The following is a 19,768-nucleotide window of genomic DNA, read 5'->3' on the forward strand; positions in this document are numbered from 1 at the left end:
TGATGCTGCGACAGGGTGGGATTTACCGAGGAGCGGCCGCCTGCGCGGTGCTGCTGTTTACTGTGTGCGGCTGCCGGGGCACAGCTCCAACTCTCACCCCCTGCTCAGCACGTGCCCTTGTGCCGGGCTATGCGCGGGGCTTGGACAACCGGGGACCGTCACCCGCTCGGGGCCAGGCGGGGCGGGGTGATGGATGACGGACAGTGCCCATGGCCAGGTCCGTGGGCGGTGGGGGTCATGGCAGGGCGGCTGTCCGTCCCGCCGCCACCCCTCGGGCAGGGTGAATCCAGCCGGGGAGCAGCACCGGCCTAATCTCCACACACCAGGCGACTGTGGTTCCCAAAGCTGCGGCATCCGGGCTTAGCGCTCATGTGCGCAGCACAAGCCTCTTAGGGCACCGCTGTGACCCCGCCCCGGCCAGCCCGGCCTGCCGGCACAGGGGTCTTGCAGCCCCACACCCCACTGCTGCTCACCGAATTCAGCGCTGCCGGCGGCTGCTGCCCGGCCATGGCCTGGGCCAGCGACCGGGAGAGCGGGGGTGCCGCGGGCAGAGCCAAATGATTTAATTAAGGGCTCCTGGCAGCGAGAGGACAGAGCCGATTAGCGGCCAGAGGAAAGCGCGTGCTGGGGGAGCCGGAGTCCCGACCGGCAGCGCTGCAGCGGCTGCTGCTGCATGTCTGCCCCACTCACTGGTGTGGCACCGTGGGGCAGGCAGTGGGGCAGGCAGTGGGGCTGTCTTCTGGTGCAGCCCATTCCTGCCAGGTGACTCAGCTCCCCATCCATGGCTGTGGCCATCATCTGTGGGGGTGCTTGGGAGCATAGTCCACACATGTCCAATGTCCCCAGTCCCCACAGCCCACAGAGAGGCACACACGGAGCTGGCCCTGCAGCCCGGCACGGGCCCACACCTATTTACAGATATGACAGATAAATTACAGCACTGTGCACAGGGACTCGAAGGCGCACGAGGGCAGCACCACAGGACAAACTCCCACCCCGACAGATCCCCCTGACGCCACAGTTCCCCCTTCCAGGGGTCCAGGTCCCATTTGCCTGCCTCATTGTGTCCATTGTCCGTGTGTCCAGTGCAGCACCCTCACCAGCACCTGGGGAGGACAGGGCAGGGGACGGCGGCATCCCAGCGGCTCAGCACAGCCCTCCCACCTGCCTGCTGGCTCAGAAGTGGCTCTCAGCCGTGGTCTCAGGAAATTCATAGCAGTGGTGATGGCCCCCCAGAGCGAGGTGCTCGCCAGTGCTGCGCCCACACCTCTCGGGGTGTTGGGAGCTGGGGTGGGGGGCCAGGCTGCGCCCCAGCCCGTTGGCGCAGCCACTCACCAGCTGGTGCTTCTCGCAGGTGCTGCCAGTGCCATTGCGGGCACTGGGTGCATGGCTGTAGGTGTGCTTGTACTCCTCAGCCAGGTCCTTCCCCAGCTTCCAGCGCTGCCACCGCTTCAGCAGCTCTGCCTGCACCTGCGGGCAGCAGCTGTCAGTGTGACCCCATGCCCCTGCTGCCCGTGCCCCCGCTGTCCTGCTCACCTCCTTGTTGACAAAGCAGTAGAGAATGGCCACCAGCATCCCCTGGGAAGAGGGAGGAGAGGCGTGAGGTGTATAACCAGACCTCAGTCTAGTCCCTCCTGAGACTGAGTCTTCCCATGGAGGGCTGATCCTGCGAGGGCTGGGCTCACCTGGAAGGAGCTCAGGAAGAGGTCGAAGAAGAGCTTGACGTAGCGCAGCGTACCCTGGGCGTGCTCATCTGTGATGAAGGCGAAGACCACCTCGTGGATGCCCAGCAGCGGGATCAGTGTCAGTGTGGACTTGGCCAGCCTGTGGGATGGGGTCACCAGGTGGACACGCATGCGTGTGCACCGTGGGAACGCAGGGCGAGCCACATCCAGCACCCACCTGAACTTGTAGTCAGTGTAGCGCATCTGGTGTGCACGGAGCTTGGAAACAAGGATCTGAATGATGCGGATGAAGATGAAGAAGTTGATCTGCAATGTAATGGCATGAGCCATCAGGAGCACAGGCAGGGCCAGAGGCAGGGGCTGACAGGACAGCTCTGTCCCCCTGCCCTCAGAAGCCCCTCTCACAGCCATCTTGGGCCTGTGAGAGAGATGCCAAAAAGGGGCTGCAGTGGGCTCACCAGGATGGCCAGAAACACAGGGAAGCGAAGGATCCACCAGAAGCCCATATTGTTGTTTGTGGACCAGCACCTGCAGAGTGGAGGGATGGGGACTGCCAGGAAGCCCCTTGACCAGGCAGCTGCTGGAATCTGGCATGGCATTGGCAGCCTGAACCAAACCAGCACTAAAGCCTAGCACCCTGCTCCTTGCACGGGCAATGGTGTGGAGTCTCGCCAGGGCCATCACAACATCCCTACAGTTTCACATGAACCTACCTGTGCCCTGTGCCCCCCTCCAGCCAGCAGCAGGAGCTGGTACTCACTGTATGTTTTCGTAGAGGAACTTCACGATGACCCAGGGAATGAGGAACAGCATGGGCGCCCCTGAGGGGATGTGGGCAGAGGACAGGTGAGGCACAGTGGGGGACAGGGTCAGGGGGCCAGCCCACCCACACTCACCCCAGCCGATGCACAGGTAGAGGGTGAAGTAGCTCCTCTCGGAGAAGACGGCTACCACCAGCAGGTTATGCAGGTAGATGCCTTCCACCAGCAGCCAGCAGTAGTTGGCCACGATGCCGTACTGCATGAAGACCGTGGCTGCCCGGCAGCCTGCAGCTGCCTGTGGGCAGGGGTCAGGGCTGCAGCACTGCCTCTGTGTGTGTGCCTGTGCCCCCAGCCCTACCAGTGCCACCAGACCCCAGTCTCACCAGTGCCCCCAGACCAGCCAACCCCCAGCGCCACCAGCACTGCCTGTCCCTGTCCCTGCCAGTGCGCACTGACCTCGTCGCTCAGCCAGACTTGCACGTTGTAGCCGTCGATCTTGTCACTATAGTGGGTCTTGAGCAGGGCGTCGATGACCAGCACAGAGACACCCTTCAGGATGAAGGAGGCGAAGAGGTTCATGTGGATGTAGTTCCTCATGCAGTGCAGCTTGCTGCAGATGTGGGGGCCATTGTCAATGCCTGCGCACGGACCCCCCGCCTCCACCTGCCCACCCTGTGGACAGCCATGCCCGAACTCCCACCTGAAGCCCAGCAGCAGGGCCAGGGCAAGCAGCAGTGCACACAGGGACACAGAGTAGCCCACAGTGTACATCACCTTGAAGCTGCCATAGGTCTTGGCAAATTTTTCCTGGAAGAGGAGGGAGCGAGTGAGGGCAGGGGCAGACAGGGGGGCAGGCAGGGGGGCAGGCAGGGACTCCCACACCCCTGTTGCCCAGGTCTGCCCACCTGCGCCTTTAGGTCCTCGTCATCCTGCTCACACTGCGTGGCATCACGCAGGGACTGTCCCCGTGGCCCTGTCACCCACTGTCCATCTGGCCCACAGGTCTTGAAGACATGTCTGTGCTTCACTGTGAGGGGAGGGGATGGTGGGGTATGCCAGCCCCATCGCCCCCGCAGGCAGCGTGCACTGGCCCAGGTGTGACCACCTGCAGTAGCACACGCACACACCACACAGGGGCACACACGTGTGGACACACAGCATGGGCACACACCACACAGGGGCACACACGTGTGGACACACCACATAGGTGCATGCGCACATGTGCCTCCCAGCTGTTACCTTTCTCGTACCAGGGCAGGAACCAGGGGCAGGGCACGCTGGCTGTGCTGTTTGGCATTGTGTCGGGCCAGCATGAGAACTTGTCGAAGGTGCGGTTACAGACCAGCTCTGCAGAAGGACAGGAGCTGGTGGCGCTTTGGTCCCACCCTCTCTCTGGGTGCCAGGATCTCCACTGGCCCCTCTGCTCTGTGCCCCATCCTGCTGGGACACTGCATCGGCTCTGCCTCCCCATTCCCATCTCAATAGGACCCTGTCCCCATCCCATCCCACCAGAACCCCACTGGACCCCCCCGCAGGCACTGACCTGTGGGCGCAGGCAGGCGGCTCATGTTGCGCTGGCACTCTTCGCTGTATTCCTTCCATCTCTCAACAACATTATCTGTGATCTGGGCAGAGGGACCCTGGGGACACCGGGGAGCATCACCCATCACGTGTCCTGCTCATAGGGGCCACTATGCTGTGCCAGGCAGTGACCCTGGCTTGGGGACAGCCACAGGCGAGTGCAGGCTACCATGCCATGCCATGCCATGTGATAGCAGGGCAGGCAGAAAGGGGCATCAGCTGCTGTACCACATGCCACAGTGAGGGGCTGCAGTGGGATGGGGTGGATCAGTGGTAGTCCTGCGTGGGTAGCGGGCTGAGCATGGGGCAGAGCACCCTCATGTGGGACAGCCCACCCTTACCTGGCAACAGAGCAGCAGCACCAGGAGGGTGAGAAGACGTGGCTGGGACATCCCTCCTCTGGACCACATGCATGGGACACAGCACAGGGCACACGGCTTTCTACTGGCCCTCAGCAGCTTCTCCACCCTGGCGGTGATGGCCCTGGCATGTGGGCAACCCTGTGCAAGATGCCCAGTCACAGGGACTCCTGGGACAGAGCTGGGGGACACGGGGCTGGTGGCAGGTGTGGCTGGAGGGGGCCACTCAGGCACAGAGCCAGCACCGGTCATGGTGCCACACTCCTGTCCCCGTCCTCACCCGACCCTGCTTGGTGTCCGCATTCAGCTATTTGTTCTCTCATTTTCACACCAAGCACCTGTATTATCCTCCCCGGGATGGCACTGGGACAGTGACTGTGCAGGCCCTCTGCTCACCAAGCCAATTTCAGCCCCTGTGTGGCTGGAGTGCAGCAGCAGTGCTGCCTTCAGACCCCCACGGAAAACCTGGGCTGGTGCTTCCCCACAGTGCTGCTGGGACCCGGCTCTGCATCATTGCTAAGTTCTGAGAATGCAGGATGCCCATGGCAGAAGGGACCCCTCCTCACACCTGAGCATCCTCTCAGGCAGAGGCTGGCACCTAGGCTCTCCCTGTCTCCATGGTCTCTCATGCCTGGGCCTCTAACACCCAGCCATGGTCTGGCAGCAGCACCCACTGTGGATGGCAGTGGGCAGGGGGCCACTGACAGCATGGGAGCCAGCAGGGATGGGGACACTGGTCATTAACCCACAGGGATCCTGGCTTGTGGGGCTGCTGTGGCTCTAGGACAAGCTCAGCTGGGCTGTGCCCCTGTGGGTCCATCACCCCCAGCTCCAGCCAGTGACGTGGGGCCTTGCCCCACAGACCGTGGCTCACGAGGTGCCATAATTCCCTCCATCCCCCTAAGCCGGTTATGGGGCTCCTGAGCAGGATTTCGGCTCTTCCCACAAGGGCCCATTCTGGCAGCAGCCCCATGTCATGGCACGGCTGTGTGGGGTAAGGGCAGCTGAGCTGGGGGGGATGGGATGGACAGCAGTGCCAGTGCCACCACAGGCACTACGGCATCACCCCCAGCCCCTGGGCTCCCCCGGGCACCAGCCAGAGTGTCGTGCTCCCCAATCAGTTCTGCTCCCAGGGCTCGCTGCTCTGCCTGTGCCTATTTTTATCCCTGGGAAAGTCGTGTTTCCTCCATCCGTGCAGACCCACTTGCCATGTCGCAAGTGGCTGCCGGAGAAGCTCATTAATCAGCGCATGGGGCTCCAGATGCGGCTCGGGGAGCAGGACCTGCGATGGCCTTATTTAGCCAGTCCCAGGACAGAGGGAACTGTCTCCTGGGACAGTTCTCACTGGGTGGGCTCTGTGAAGAGGGACCTTTGTTGGGTGCCCACTAGCCACCCGACCATTCCAGGATCCCTGTTTTTGTCATCACCCCAGCCCCACTCCAGCAACACTGTTGCCCCACCAGCATCCCGGTACTAGTCCCCCTCTCATCCCACCTCAGGAACCTTGTCTCTTTCCTCCCACACCCCCATGCCAGCGTCCCTGTCCTTGTCCCCCTGCTAGCCTGATCCCACCATCCCTGTGCCCCCCTCTAGCCCCACATCATCCCTACCTGTCCCATCCCACTGCCACCCATGTCCCAGTCCCAGGGGAAGATCCCAGTGCCTGTCCCTGGCCAAGCATCAGTCCCTGCCCTGGTTGGGAATGCTCCTCCCGGTCCATGGGTCACACTGACTTGCTGCCAGCCCCTCTGCGTAGCCAGGGAGCAACTTTGGGGCAGAGGTGTCGCTATTTTTAGTTGCTGCAGTGGGATTTAGCAGCAGGGAGGCCTCTGCCCTGGACTCCCCCCATCTGGCAGCCACTCCCCAGCCCTGGCCCCACTGTGGCCAAGCCGGGCAGACTGCACTGGGTGAGGGGTCCTGGCACAGGGGCCAGTCATGCTCCTCGCCCCAGCACGGGTCTTCCCCCTCACCCTGCCCAGGCCCTTTGCCCCAGCTGCCTGTGGTGCTGCACAACCATGGCACCATGCCGGATCCCCGCTACCCACAGGACGAGGGGTCCTGCAGACAGGGAGGGGGCTGTTTCCAGCAGAGATGTGGGCATGCAGGAGTAGCTGTGGACCAGGTTCTCCCTGGTCTGGTGCCAGTGGGCAATGGCAGAGAGGGAGCAGTGGCTCTGTGTAGTGGAACAGCAGGATCTGGGGTGGATGGGACCACAGGCAGCACAAGCACCTCCCCAGAGCTGGCACTGCCCAGCAGCAGTGCCTGCAGTGCTTGGGGTAGAGGCTCTACCAGCTGGTCGTGCTGCAGCCCCTCTCAGCTGAGCCTGGGTGCCAGAGGCAGCACTGAACAAGGGACCTGGCCCCACATCCTCACCACCTCCTCTCACTCTGCTGTGCCCAGCTGGCTCCCGGTGCCACATTCCCTGCCCTGGCACCTCATCCCCAGCTGGTTCCAGGCTTTGGGGGATCCCCCACCACACCAGCTCATGGGCAGTGGGTGGAGGGTGCCTGGCCAGTGAGGGGCTGCAGTGCATGACAGTGGGTGTCCAGGGGACTTTTGCCCCATGCTGGTATTGGACAATGTGGCATGTTCCTATGTCACAGTTCATTGTGGCTGCTGACCCCCATGGAGCCCAGGCTCTAAACACCCAGTATGGCTCCACTTGGAGCCATAGCCATGAAGAAGAGACCTTGTGCCAGGAGAGCAGGAACAAGGAGCCAGCACTGGGATGGCTACGTGCAACACCACTGCTGGTAGCCCCAGCACTGGGGGCCAGAGGGGACAGACACAGGCACCATCATATGTCCTCAGGGTGGTGGGAGCAGGGCTGTTGCTGGTGTCTGCATTTGCCTTTCCCAAGACAGCAGTGCCAACCCCTGCAGCCACAGGGGCAAAGCAAGGACCCCCATTCCCCTTGACTGGTGCCCCTGTGGCCCCAGCTGACCTGCAGCTCATGGCAGCTGCCATTGGCCCCAGGAGGTGGGGGCCAGCCCGGGCAGGGTGTAGGGCAAATTGAGGACCTGGGTGCACTGCTGCCATGGCATTGCACCAAGACATAGGGAACGGATGGAAAAAGGCTTGTGTTGGGATTTTGCTCCACACTGGTGGGTGTGCAGCCTCCATGCCACCCTGCAGCAGCTCTGTACCAGCATGGACCCTCACAGCTGGCTGAATGCCCAGCCCTGCCTAGGAACAGACTCTCTCCTCATGCCACCGTGGTCAGTTTCCCCTGCGGATTTTGCCACCCCAGCCCCTCTGGCTTTGCTGCCATTGCACGTGTGAGAGAATGAGCTCCACATCTGGGATCACTGCAGCTGATAGTCACGTGGATCAGTGGCTTGGTAAAGTCTCCATGGGACACTCATGGGCATCTGCAACGTGACCTGGGAGCACCTCAGCACAGCCACAGCCCTGCACAAGTGCTCTGAGGCTGGTGCAGCCCCCCAGACCCTGGTCCCGCAGGACTCCTGCCTCTCTGGTGGGGTGGGCACCTGGGCTCCTGTGAGCACAGCCCTGCAACCAGCACAGTCCTGTTGGCTTGGAGGCAGCTGTGGGGGCTGTGTGGCCTCTGCACACAGGGATTAGCCCCCCGTGCGCTAATGCAGTGCTTTCCACGGCTGGCTTGGCTTGGAGCTTGGAGCTACATGCCAGCACGGCAGGGGCTTTGGCACTTGGCAGGGGAGGGGACAGTGCTGGGCCAGAGCTGATGCAATGCCAATGCCAGCCTGGCCCTGCAGATGCTGCTCCACTTTCCACGTAGGACCACAGCAAGTGGGGCAAGGCTAGGGGAGATGGTCGTGGCAGGGAGGCCCAGGAGGTCTGTCCTGCACTGTCCCTGCCCTGTGTCCGTGCCCAAAGCTTGAGGATGTTTCCTACTCCCCTTCTCCATTCTTTCCTTGAGAACTGAGTACAAGGAGCTTTGGCAGCAGAGGAGCAGCTGAGCAGCCTGGAACAGTCCCTGTGCTGCAAGACTGTGGCTTGTTTGCACAGAGTTACATGATTGCTACATGGAAGCCCCGAGCAGCGGCACATGGAGAGAGCCCACGTCACCAGGCACCAGTGATGTTGGATTCTGCATCACCTTGGACCAAGAAAATCCAAACCAGCCCTGACAGTGTTTTTGTCAACAGCAGCACAGGATGCAAAGAGGACAAATGCTCTTAGCATCACCTCCGCTACCACCCAGTCACCACAAGGCATGGTCAGGGGACACCTGCACAGCTGCCCTGCACCAAAGACGGACCATGATACAGCCTGGCAGCAGCCAAATGACCTTGCTGCCCAGCTGCCTCTGGCAAGGGGATGCTGAGCCACACAGCACCTCATCCCTGGCTCAAGGAAAGGGGTGTTTTTGTTCATCACGTTGCATGAAAACCTATGAAACACAGAAGGAAGGCACAAGAGGCACGGTGTGACACGTGTGGTTAGCATGTCACGGGGGAGGCACAGGGCTGGGAAAAGCCTAGGAAAAGGTCAGTGCAGACAGGCTAGTACGCACACTCCCCTGCACTGGGAGCTCCACACCCGCCTCCCCAGACCAGCAGATCTGCAGCCCCGGGTACAGCCAGACACCAGCCCCAGCAAGGCAGGGGGTGCTGCAGGGGGCACACATGTCCAGCCGTCCACTGGCACTTGCTGTGCACAGGCATGTGCACTGGACCCCAGTGCTGGGGTAGATAAACAAGGACAGATCTCTGGCCATGAGGATGCAGGACAAAGCAGGATGCAGTGGTGGAGCACAGGGGGACGGAGCTGAGCAGCCATCCCATCTCCCCTGTGTCCGGCTTCCCCTGACCCTGCCTGGCACAGCGAGGTGCATGGAGATACTGTGCTCAGTGGCTGGTTTTAGCCTTGTGCTGCTGATCAGGGTTTGTGGTCACATTTTTTCATTAACTATTTTTAATCCGCATTTTGCCTATTCTCCGTTCAGCCTTTTCTCTTTTCCCCTCTCTAGGCAACAGAACATAAAAAAAAATATGCACCGCAGTGTGCGGAAAGGATTGGTGGGAAGCACAGGAGCTGACAGCTGGGGCAGCACTAACATGCCGACGAGGGGTCCTGCAGGCCCTAAATTTTCCTACTGATGCACAGACAAAATCACAGGGGCAATCACTGAATTTGTGTGGGTCAGGACACCCGCGTCAGGCGCTGCATGGGGCAGGGTGCTGTGCCGCGGGATGCACGGCAAGGGCTGAGCAGAGCAGATGCTCCGTCCTCAGCCCGTTCTCTGTGAGGGGAGCAGGCTGACCCCCGCGGTCCCTGCTTCCCTCACCACCCCGAGGGAAGTGCAGCGCCGGGCAAAGGGGACCTGCAGCAGCTTTGGAGATGCACTTGCAACCAGGAGGACGGCAAGGTCACATACCCGACATGTCCTGGTTAAACAAAGCCATTTACCAACACCGTGTTGACACAGCAGAGCTCGGGACAGAGTCACAAAGGGCACTCGCACCAGGCCCCCGTAACACCCAGAGAGCTTGGGGAGAGCTGGGAACTGGCAAAAGTGTCCCCTGCTTCGGCCCCTGGGCAGGAGACCTACGGGCACTGCTGTGCCCACAGCAGGGAGACCACGCGCGTCCTACCCCGACTAAGGGCTGCTCCGGGAATTACTTCCAAAGCGACGGAGTTCAGCTGGTATCACTGGCCGAGGGCTCACCACAGCCAGGGCAGAGCCCAGGGGTGTTGTGAGCCTGACGGCAGAGCCCCTGCTCAGGGACGCCAGCGGCAGCGCTCGGACGGGAAGCGGGCACAGCCCTGCTGGGATCTCAGGCCCAGAACACCCGTCACCGAGGGGTTCATTTTCCCCGCGGCCGGCGCCCAGCATCGGGGCGGCTCTGGGAGCTGCTGCTCTGGGTCCCGGGGCTCAACTCGTGGCCCCGGGGTCGCGCAGTCGTCACTCGAATCCACATCCCCGCGACGGGGCGTGCGACATCCCGAGCTCCGAGACCGCGGCTATGGGCGCTCCCTGCCCTCCTCCCTCCCTTCCCCGTACCTGTCGGGGCTGGGCTCGCGGCGGCTCCCGAACGCATCTCGGGACCGGCGGGGACCGGGTCCAGCGCGCTTGGCGAAAACTTTCGCGGAGCCGCGACGGCAGCGGCTGCGGCGGCTCAGGGGGAGGGACCGGCTCGGGGGGAGGGACCACGGGCGCGGAGCCGGGTCCCGCCGCCCCGCTCCTCCCGCCAGCACGAGGGGGGCACAGTCCGGTGCCCCAGCCCCGCCCGAGTGCTCGGCGCTGCCCCCCGCATCATCGGCGGTCGGTCCCGGGAGGTGCGGGAGCGCCACGATGTCCCTGCCGCTTGGTCACCCGTCGCCGGCTTCTCCGCCCCACTCCCGGGCACCGGCTCGTCTCGGCGGCGGGGACGGGCGGAGCGGCGGGGGCAACTAGACCGAGCCAGCCCCGAGGGAACGGGCCGGGGGTCCGTTCCCCGGGAGGTTTCCCCGGTCCCAGCGCGCCGCCCGTTCCTGCCGTGCCCCGAGCTGGCGGCTCCACCGCGGGATCGCGGGCTGCTCGGACCCTCAGCGACCCGGACGGATCTCGGCCGCGCCGCCGCGAGCCGCCTCGACACCCGCGCTCCGGCCGCCGCCGGCGGTGACGGGTCGGTGTTTGCCGCCGCTGTCCCGCTGCAGGTAAACACAGCCCAGAAAGAGCAACGCACCGGGACCGCCTGGCTGGGGCTGAAGAGGGATCAGGGGGAGCCCCCGGCTGGGGGGTGACCTGTCCCGGCCTCCCGGCACGAACACATTTACCTTGGACCATGCAGGACTTGTCGGCCATGCCGGCCGTGGCAGCACTGGTGCAGGCAGCATGTACGCCGGTAGTTCACTCAGCCCAGCCCCGGCTCCCCGGAGCCCCCACAGCTGCCTCCGTCGGGGTCCCACTCTGCGCCGCCGCCGCTGGCTGGAGGTCCCCGTGGGTGTGGGCAGAGGAGCCCAGCGAGTGTCTTGCCATTGCACGGGGATCAGACCCACGACTGCCCCGCTGGAGATGGCCCCGGCACCCTTCCAGGCTAGGATGGGGGCTTTGGGGGAGGACTGGCAGCTCCCAGCCCTACCTCCTGGGGGCAGAGACGTGTCCTGGGGGAGCCCCTGCAGGCAGCTGCTGGGGCCCTGGCAGAGGGCAGGGCGGGACCAGGGGGAAGCCAGCACAGAGACGGCCGCAGGCTGCTGCTGCCAGCCCCACGCTCTCTGATGGCCAAGAGATAAGCAGCGCCCTCGCACTGCAGCTGTGGGCGCTGTGCTTGCGGCTGTGTCTGGCACATGCTGTCCTAGCAGTGTGACTGCTGCAGTTCAGCTGCCACAAGGGATGTGGTGAGAGGGTATGCACGCACCAGGAGTGCAGGGCTGGCGGAGCTGGTGGGACCACAGCCCAGCTGGAATGCCCTTGCCACCGGCCATCACGGGCCTGAGCAGGGCTCTATGCTGCTGGGGGGCCATGGGGCTCCATCACTTTCCTGCTCCATGCTGGCCCTTTGCATGACACACAGCAGCACCCATTAGCCCCAGAAGCAGTGCAGGGACCTGGGGGATGAAGAAGCACAGCCTGGCAGGGCAGCCCCCAGCTACCTGTGAGGAGAAGGCCCAGCTCCCTGAGCGCTCATCTGCCCATGGCCTCTGCTGGGGCTGGGCATAGGCCCAGGGTGGTGATGCCAGTTAGCATCATTAGGCCTTGTTAAGGTGACGAGCTTTCACTGCTCTGCTGTGCCAGTCTGCCTCTGTTCAGTCTGCCGGAGCCCAATTAGTGTCACGTCCAGGAGGCAGCTCCCGCAGAGGTGACAGGCGCCCTCGGCACAGCCCTACCCTGGAGCTGCTGTCCAGCTAAGACCGGGCACAGCTTGGCGCAGGCCTGGCGGTGGAGTCTGCCCACAGCTCCCTCTGCACACAGGGCCAGGGGTGCTGGGCACGGAGAGAGGTGAAGACCCCCTACCTGGCATAGCGCCGGGGGCCAAGCCTTGCTACCCTCCCTCAGCTCTGGGGGGCTCAGCTCCCAGCCCAAGCCCTCAGCAATGAAAGGGGGTGTGGCATCTCTCCCCTCCTAACAGGACAGCAGGCCCTGTGCACATTCACTCTTTATTATACATTAAGGTCTCAGATATTCCAGTTCTTTGATTCCTTGGGGCCAGCACACACAGGGCTGCACATGGTGGAGGGGCTGGTGCTCACACACACTGGGGAAGTGTGGGGTGAGGGGCTGTGAGGGGTGGGGGTCTGCCCAGCCCCGAAGTGAGTGAAGCCGCAGAGTGGTGGGAGGGGATGCCCCCACAGAGGCCAGATGCAGTGTGGTGTAGGCGCACTGTGGTGAGTGAGTGCTGGGTCCCCGAGCAGCCATTGCCAGGCCCTGCCAGAGCCAGGCCCTGTGCCCCACCATCATTGGTATGAGGCACAATCCCTGAAAAGCCCAGCAGCCAGCAGTGCTGGGGAGTTTTGGCCAAGCAGAAGCAGAGGGTGGGAAGCCAGGAGCAGGGCAGGAGGTCCAAGCTGTGCTGGGGTTAGGGAGGAGCACGGGGGCTAAAGGCAGAAGGAGGGCATGGCCTCACATACTGCCCCAAGCCCCAGCCCCACAGCCACAGGGTCAGCAGCCCCCCCAGCCCCATGGGCTCTGAGATGAGGTACAGAGCCAGGCATTTGATCTCCCTACTCCCTGAGACAGCACAGTCCTGCTTCTGGGGCACATCAGGGACAAGGCTGGGGAGGGGGCAAGGACAGAACTCAGGGCCAGTAGGGCAGTGGGAAGACAGAAAAAAAAAACCTACAAAAACCCCCAAAAGCAGTAGTGCAGAGGTGGAGATGCTGAGAATGGGGGTGAGAGGAGAGACAAATTTGCAGGGTGGGGGTTGGCCACAGGTGCTGGCAAGGCACAGGAGTGGAGTCGAGAGGAGGGGGAATGGCACTGGCCCCAGAGAGCAGAGAGGGGTTCTGGGATCTTGGGAGTGACCCACACGCTCTCCCCCCTGGGGCAAGGCAGGGTCTGGTCCCTCTGATTCAGGTGGTCACTTTGATCCCAAAATATTTGCGCAGCTGCTCCAGGAAGACAAAGGTGAGAATGGTCTGAGGAATGAGCCGGACAGCAGCAGGAACGAAGCCCTGGAAGGGGACAGCAAGAAGGGGGAAAGTCAGTGTGTGCCTGCCACTGGTTGTTCAGCAGCTCAACCCTGGCAGCAGCACACGTGGGCAGGTGTGGGTCAGCACTAGCCAGGCACATATTGTGGGCTGCAGAGCAGGTGCTGTCACATCATGGCCATCACAGTGCACACAGGTCTCAGCACCATGTGCTAACCCCTGTGCTCCCCACATCAGTGCTAGCACCTGCACTGCTGTTTGGGAGCTCCATGGGTGCAACGGCCACAGCTGTGGTGCCTGGACTCAGGCTGAGTCCCATCGAGGCCAGGGCTTGCAATACCTTGGGGCCAAGCCCGGGCTGAGCAGACAAAGGCCTGATGCAGGAAGCAGCTGGGCTGCCACAGCAGAGCCTGAAAGGCCCCCCGCCCCAGGACTGTTCTGGACCAGAACCTCTGCTCCCAGCTCGGGCCAGCCTGCCCCATGCCATGCACCCCCAGCCAGGTACCTTGTAGAAGGCGAGAGGTCCGAGCTTGGCAGTTTCCATGGCACAGTGGGTGACACCCTGAAGTGAGAGGGTGAGAGATAAAGTGGGAGGGGCTGGGAGCCAGAGGCTGGCATACAGAGACAGGAGGACAGGCAGCAGCAAGGTGGGCAAGGTGGGTGACTCACCCGGTACTCTCCGTGGGAGTTCATGAGGCGGGTCTTGAGCACATCCAGGGGCTGGCACAGGAATGTGGCACATCCACCCTGCAGAGTCAGCCAAGTCAGGAGAACTTGGTACCAGCAACTGCTGTGGTCACTGGAGTGACTCAGAGCCACACTGGGACCCGACCCCAGGCCAGGAGCCTCCTGGAGCCACTGTGCCCGGCCTTGCTCCACCGAGCCCAGAGTGGCAGCTCTGGCAGCCCCAGCCTGACACTCTGAACCTGGCTGCAGGCAAACCCAGCCCCAGCTCTGCCCCCACAGCCCCGGCCCTACTCACAGCAATGAAGCTGGACAGGAAGTGAGTGAAGATGTTGTCTGACAGCAATCCAGTTGCGAGAACCAGCTGCTTGGCCTGGTCATAACAGGAAAGCTGCAGAGACATGGTGAATCAGTGACATGTTCCCCCTTCTTTGCCACAGCAGGGACCATCCTAGTCCCTAACCCAGTCACCTACTGCCCAGCAGAGCTGTCCTACCTGCCCAACAGTAACAAGGGCCCCGCGGCAGGATGCCACCGATGCTCCTGAGAAGAGTTTCTTCAGGCCCTCTGTAGACAGACAGATTTGGATCAGCACAGTTCTCTGCCATCACTCACACTCCATTCCCCCTGGAGCCTCCTTCCATGCCCAGTCTGTGTCCCCAGCTCCTCACACAGCTCTGCTTGAAGCACACCATAGCAAACAGGCTGCAGGAGTAGGGAGTCCTTCAAAACAGCGTGACCTCCTCCCTGCCTCTGCTCATCCCCTGTTCCACCTGCTCCACCCTCCTGCGCTTTTCTGTTGCAGCTCCGAGCAGGTCACCCTTTCCCACCAAGCGTGTGCAGGCTGCCAGGCCCTGCCAGACTTTGCTCAGCCCCTGCCCCAGCCAGACGATGGGGAGGCGCCAGACCCTCCACTCCCCTGGGCTCCCCCAGCCCCAAGGGCATCCCCCGGCCCCTCTCCCTGCCCCGGCTGAGCGAACTTCCGGGGTAAGCCCTGCCTGCTAGGGCGCTGGAGCAGGCTCACCCACGCGGCTGGCACGGCCTCACCTTCCCGGAGGACACGGTACATGCCATCCAGGGCATGGGAATAACTGGAAGGAGCGAGAGGGGAAGGGGTCAGGGCCCGAGGCTCCCCAGCACGGCGGCAGCCCCGCCGCTCCCCCCGGGCACCGGCGGCTCCCGGGACGGCGGCCCCGGCCCCGGCCCCGACCCCACCGCCCCGGTCCGGGCGCTCGGGCCGTGCCGCCGGTGCGGTGCTGCCCCCCCGCGGCCACGCGGAGCCCGGAGCGCCGGTCCCGTCCGGCCACTCCGCGCTGTCCCACGGCCCCTCCGGGCCTCCCACCCCTCTGCCCCAGCGCCCCTCGCCCTGGCCCCTCACTCACTTGCGCCGCTGAGCCGGCGGCTGCTTCATGTCGTTCTGCATCCTAGAAGGCAGAGCACCGCAGGTGAGGGGGAGCCGGTATCCACTGTCCCCTGCAGCACTGGGGACCCCAGCCCTGGGCAGTGGAACTGTGTTGCCCGTTTACAAAGGGCCAAGAAAGTTGCCCCCAGTCCCACTCCCCCTGAGGGTCACACACGGCTGGGGGCTGTCACCAAAAGGCAGAACAGCTCTGGCCACCCTGGGCACAGAGCTCCTGGCTCACTGACTGTGGGGCAGGCTGGCCAGGAGAGATGTCGGGAGCACCCCAGCACCACCCACCACCCCAAATGCCGTCATGCACAGGCCAAAAGCCCTGGTCGTGCAGACAGAACTGACCTGACATTCACCATGTCCGCTGGGGTCCCCACAAACCCACCAGTGAAACCTGTGGCCAAAGAAGAGTTGGATCAGGGTCTTACCCATCCTGAGGGAGCCAGAGCCAAGGGCCCCACTGCCTGGCTCACCTCCTGCTGCAGCCAACAGCACTTTCTGGTAGAAAGGGGGAGGCCCCTGGTTGCCCTGGCCCAGGTAGTTCTTCGCGGTCTCATAGATGCCAAAGCGAGTCAAGGAATACGTCATCTGGATGAGGGGGAAATGAGCGACTGTGTCCCTGGCACAGGGCAGCTGGTCAGCTGCAGCACGTGCGGCAGGAGCTCTGTGCACTCACCTGCCGGCACAGCGAGGCACTGAGCCCATTGTAGAGAGCCAGGAAGCCGTCGGTGCGGATCACATGCATTGCCATCCCCATCATCCGCATCTTCACCTCCTGCTGCGTCTGCAGGTGGACCTGGGGCAGAGCGCAGCAGCGTCAGCCCAGCGCCAGGCTGGGTAGGGATGGGAGCACACTGAGCAGGGAGCAGGTGTGGATTTGAGCATGTGTCAGGTTAACAGCACTTGCACAGGAGTCAACAGCAATAGCTCCGGGCTCCCCACACCTGAGCCAACAGCAATAGCTCTGGACACCCCACACCAGACTGGCCCAGCCTGGCACCAGAGGGGTGGAGGCAGTGAGGGAAAGAGGAGTGCCCAGGCACCTGCCTGCAGCACCTCCCAGGCCCTGCCCTCAACAGCCGGCCCCAAGGTGAAGGTGGCGCCTGCTCTTCTGAGCCACCGTGAGGCAGGGGGGTGCTGTGCTGGTGGAAGGTGTGTGTGTGTCCAGCAGTACGTGAGTGAGCAAGTCCCCAGTGTGGGTTTGGTCAAAGGAATGCAGCTGGGCTGATGAAGTCATGGCCACGCAAGGCAGCAGGCCACTTCCCCTTCTCCCCAGGAATGCAGGAATCACACAGGCAGGAAGAGAACCCCAGAGCTGGCCAGGCACTCCCCTTTCCGCCTGTGGCAGCCCAATGCTTCTTACCATCACCAGGGGCAATGGCAACAGGCAGGGAATCTGGCTGGGACAGGGGAGCTGTATCGGCTGGTGCTGGAGCATGCTCCGAGTGCTGCAGAGACCACATGTGGGTCAAAGGCCCCAGGAGATAAGGAGAGCAAAGGGCTGCTGTCAGGGGACCAGGCCCAGCTCCCACTACAGAAGCCGTGGCACAGCTGGGTCATGGGACACACTGCAGGACGCTGGGAACAGCCACTGTCTTCCACATGGGACAGCAGCAGGGGTGCAGGGGCCTGCTTGCAATCCCCACAGGTGGATTTTGGACGTCAGGGACCAGAGCTTGTGGCTGTTAGCAGCATGGGGCAGAAGAAGTGGGCAGGGCAGGCAGAGCCATGCAGGGACATGGCCCACTGCCTGCAGTCTCAGGGCTGCAGGAAGGGCAGGCAGGCAGGCATGGGAGGGGCTGGCCAGGCTGTGGTCACTGCTGGTTGCTGCAGGACCAGCAGCCCGTGGGTGGCCCGTGGCTGCACGGAGTTGGCCTAAGGGCACAAGCACTCTCCAGGCAGGCTGGCCAGGGCCTCTCACTGGGGCCAAGGTCCAGAGGTGCAGTGAAGTGCCCTTCGTCCCCTGCCCTGCCAGACCCTGAGGCCTCTTGTGCCTCCCCAGGCCTGGCGCCAGCCTCTGCTGTAGGGGGACTCTTGGCCAAAGGCAGGTCTGTATTCAATATTCAGGCGTGAACCCTCTGGGAAAACCAGCCAGATAGGCTGTGCTGCTCGCAGCTGCAGGAATGCAGGGGCTGCACATCCACACAGGACAGCATGGGGATGCAGCCCAAACGTCACAGCCATCATGCTGGCTCAGAGACAGACCTAGACGCAGGTGTCAGACTAATTCCCTTTCTTAGCGCCTTGCCATGGCATCCCACACAAGCTCCCACGGGCTGGCAGCCACCTCCACTGGGCAGACGGGGCCAGCTGGCCGAGGCAACAGGCCGAGCACTGGGGAGGCGGCACCCCCCTGCCAGGGCTGGCTCCTCTCCTGGGCCTATGCCTGGAACATGTTCCCCTCCCTCCATGCCATGGGGTGGGAAGGGGGTGTCTGTCCCAGCCTCACCCACAGGCATGGCCCCGGGAAGGGCAGGCCCTGTCCTGGGCTGGCTCTTCCCTCCCCACCCACAGCCTGCTCCACTGCCAGGCTCGTCGCCACTTGGCCAGCACACAAGGCTCTGGGCAGCGCTGGCACTTGCCCCATCCGTGGGTGCTGGCAGCACAGGGCTGCGCACGGCGTGCTTTGTGCGGGAGCAGGCATGCCAGGTCATCTGTGGCGCCTAGGTGACATCTTGGCCGGAGGGCTCAGAGCCCAGTGGGCCAGTGTCCAACACTGCCAGCCCCAGAGCCACTGCCATATCCAGGCAGGGCTGGGCAAGGCGCCCTCCACAGCTCCTAGAGCTGGCACCCCGAGCTCCCCAGATCCCTCACCCACACACCTGCCCATGCCCCTGGGCTGGGTCTTGTGACCCCTCAGCCCTGTCCCTGGGCCCAGGGCCATGTTCCTGCACAGCCACGAATCAGCTCCTCAGAAGTGACCCCCAGCAGCCGTTTCCTCAGACCTCTACAGCTGTTTTCCAGCTCCCTCCGTTGCTCTGGGACCCTCACAGCCATTCCCTATCCCTTCACAGCTGTTCCAGGACCCTCAGGCCTGCTTCCCAGAACCCCAGAGCAGCTCCCCATCCCCTCAAAGTGGCTCCAGGACCCTCACAGCCACTCCCTCCCCTCCTCAGGCAGCCGTTCCCCAGTGCCTCAGAGCCAGTCCTTCAGCTACTCCGGGATCCTCAGAGCAGCTCCTCATCCCCTCGCAGCCATCCCGGGACCCTCACAGTCACTCCCAGTTCCCCCCGGCCCATTCACCATCCCCTCAAAGCTGCTCTGGGACCCTCGCAGCTGCTCTCCTCTCCCCCACAGCCGCACCCCCCACAGCCAGGTCCCTCAGAGCTGGTCCCACAGCCACTCCGGGACTCTCAGACCCGCTCCCCGTCCCCTCACAGCCACTCCCCCGCTGCAGCCCAGTCCCTCACAGCCGGTCCCACAGCCGCTCCAGGGACCCTCGGAGCGCCTCCCTCCCCCCTCACAGCCACTTCCAACCCCCCAAAGCCGCTCCGGGACCCTCAGACCTACTCCTCACTCCATCGCAGCCTCTCCAGGACCCCTACAGCCAGTCCCAAATCCCCCTAACCCTCTCCTCATCCTGTCACACCCTCTCCGGGACCCTCACAACCAGTACCAGTCCCCCTAACCGTCCCCCCAACCCCTCACAACTACCAAGCCCCCAAAACCGTCTCCCCAACCCCTCACAGCCTCCCCCCAAACCACCGCAATCATTCACAGCCGCGTCGCGCTTCCCACACTCGCCCTCCATCCCCCTGAAGCGCCTCCCCACGCCGTCACAGCCGCGCCCCGGCGTGTCCCCTCTTCACCTTCAGCAGATCCAAGGGGTGGGTGCAGCAGGCGGCCCCGGACGACGCGAGGCCGCCGAAGTACCAGCGCGAAACGCGCCGCTCCGCCATGGGCGCTGCTTCTGCCAGAAGCCACGCCCTCACCGGACCGAGGCCACGCCCCCTTCCGTTAAACCACGCCCCCTCCCGGTACCGGAAGGGAGTGGGGCGGGCCCGGGGCTCGCATCTCCGAGCCTGCGGCGAACGCGGCAACCGCAGGCTCGAGTCCTCCTTGCCACCCCATACACATCTCTATTTCCAGCCCATGGAAGTGGCTTCGTCCCGTTAATAGTTAACAGGGGTAATTAATGGGGAGATGAAGCCATCAGCAAAACGCAGGGTGAAGAGGTGGGGGATGCACAGGTACAAACGGCAGCGTTACCAGCGTGCACACGCGGAGCGCAGG

The 19,768-nt window shown here is 63.4% G+C and overlaps 2 protein-coding genes across 5 annotated transcripts; both read right to left on the reverse strand.

The window, feature by feature from the left end:
• Nucleotides 1–879: 879 nt before the first annotated feature.
• GCGR (glucagon receptor) lies at nt 880–11,439 on the reverse strand. Of its 4 annotated transcripts, XM_048323921.1 has the most exons (14): nt 11,131–11,431; nt 4,369–4,527; nt 3,990–4,086; nt 3,686–3,793; nt 3,352–3,473; nt 3,147–3,253; nt 2,903–3,056; nt 2,582–2,741; nt 2,446–2,506; nt 2,144–2,213; nt 1,903–1,991; nt 1,686–1,824; nt 1,537–1,578; nt 880–1,470 (listed from the first exon to the last, which is right to left on the reverse strand). In XM_048323921.1, the coding sequence occupies exons 1-14, from the start codon at nt 11,188–11,190 to the stop codon at nt 1,177–1,179; spliced, it is 1,662 nt and encodes a 553-aa protein (XP_048179878.1). In that variant the 5' UTR covers nt 11,191–11,431; the 3' UTR covers nt 880–1,176. The 4 variants fall into 4 exon arrangements, with proteins under 4 accessions (XP_048179878.1, XP_048179877.1, XP_048179879.1 ...); XM_048323920.1 differs by having other exon boundaries at nt 1,686–1,991; nt 11,131–11,439; XM_048323922.1 differs by lacking the exon at nt 11,131–11,431 and adding an exon at nt 10,376–10,510 and having other exon boundaries at nt 1,686–1,991.
• Nucleotides 11,440–12,436: 997 nt separating this feature from the next.
• Nucleotides 12,437–19,471, reverse strand: SLC25A10 (solute carrier family 25 member 10). The gene is made up of 11 exons (XM_048323925.1): nt 19,345–19,471; nt 16,212–16,331; nt 16,009–16,123; nt 15,881–15,929; nt 15,507–15,548; nt 15,172–15,215; nt 14,621–14,691; nt 14,423–14,515; nt 14,110–14,187; nt 13,946–14,002; nt 12,437–13,464 (listed from the first exon to the last, which is right to left on the reverse strand). Exons 1-11 carry the CDS (start codon nt 19,432–19,434, stop codon nt 13,363–13,365), a joined length of 861 nt encoding a protein of 286 aa, XP_048179882.1. The 5' UTR covers nt 19,435–19,471; the 3' UTR covers nt 12,437–13,362.
• Between the last annotated feature and the right edge of the window lie 297 nt (nt 19,472–19,768).

This window comes from Corvus hawaiiensis, chromosome 19 (genome assembly GCF_020740725.1).
Source record: "Corvus hawaiiensis isolate bCorHaw1 chromosome 19, bCorHaw1.pri.cur, whole genome shotgun sequence".
Classification (NCBI taxonomy): Eukaryota; Metazoa; Chordata; class Aves; order Passeriformes; family Corvidae; genus Corvus; species Corvus hawaiiensis.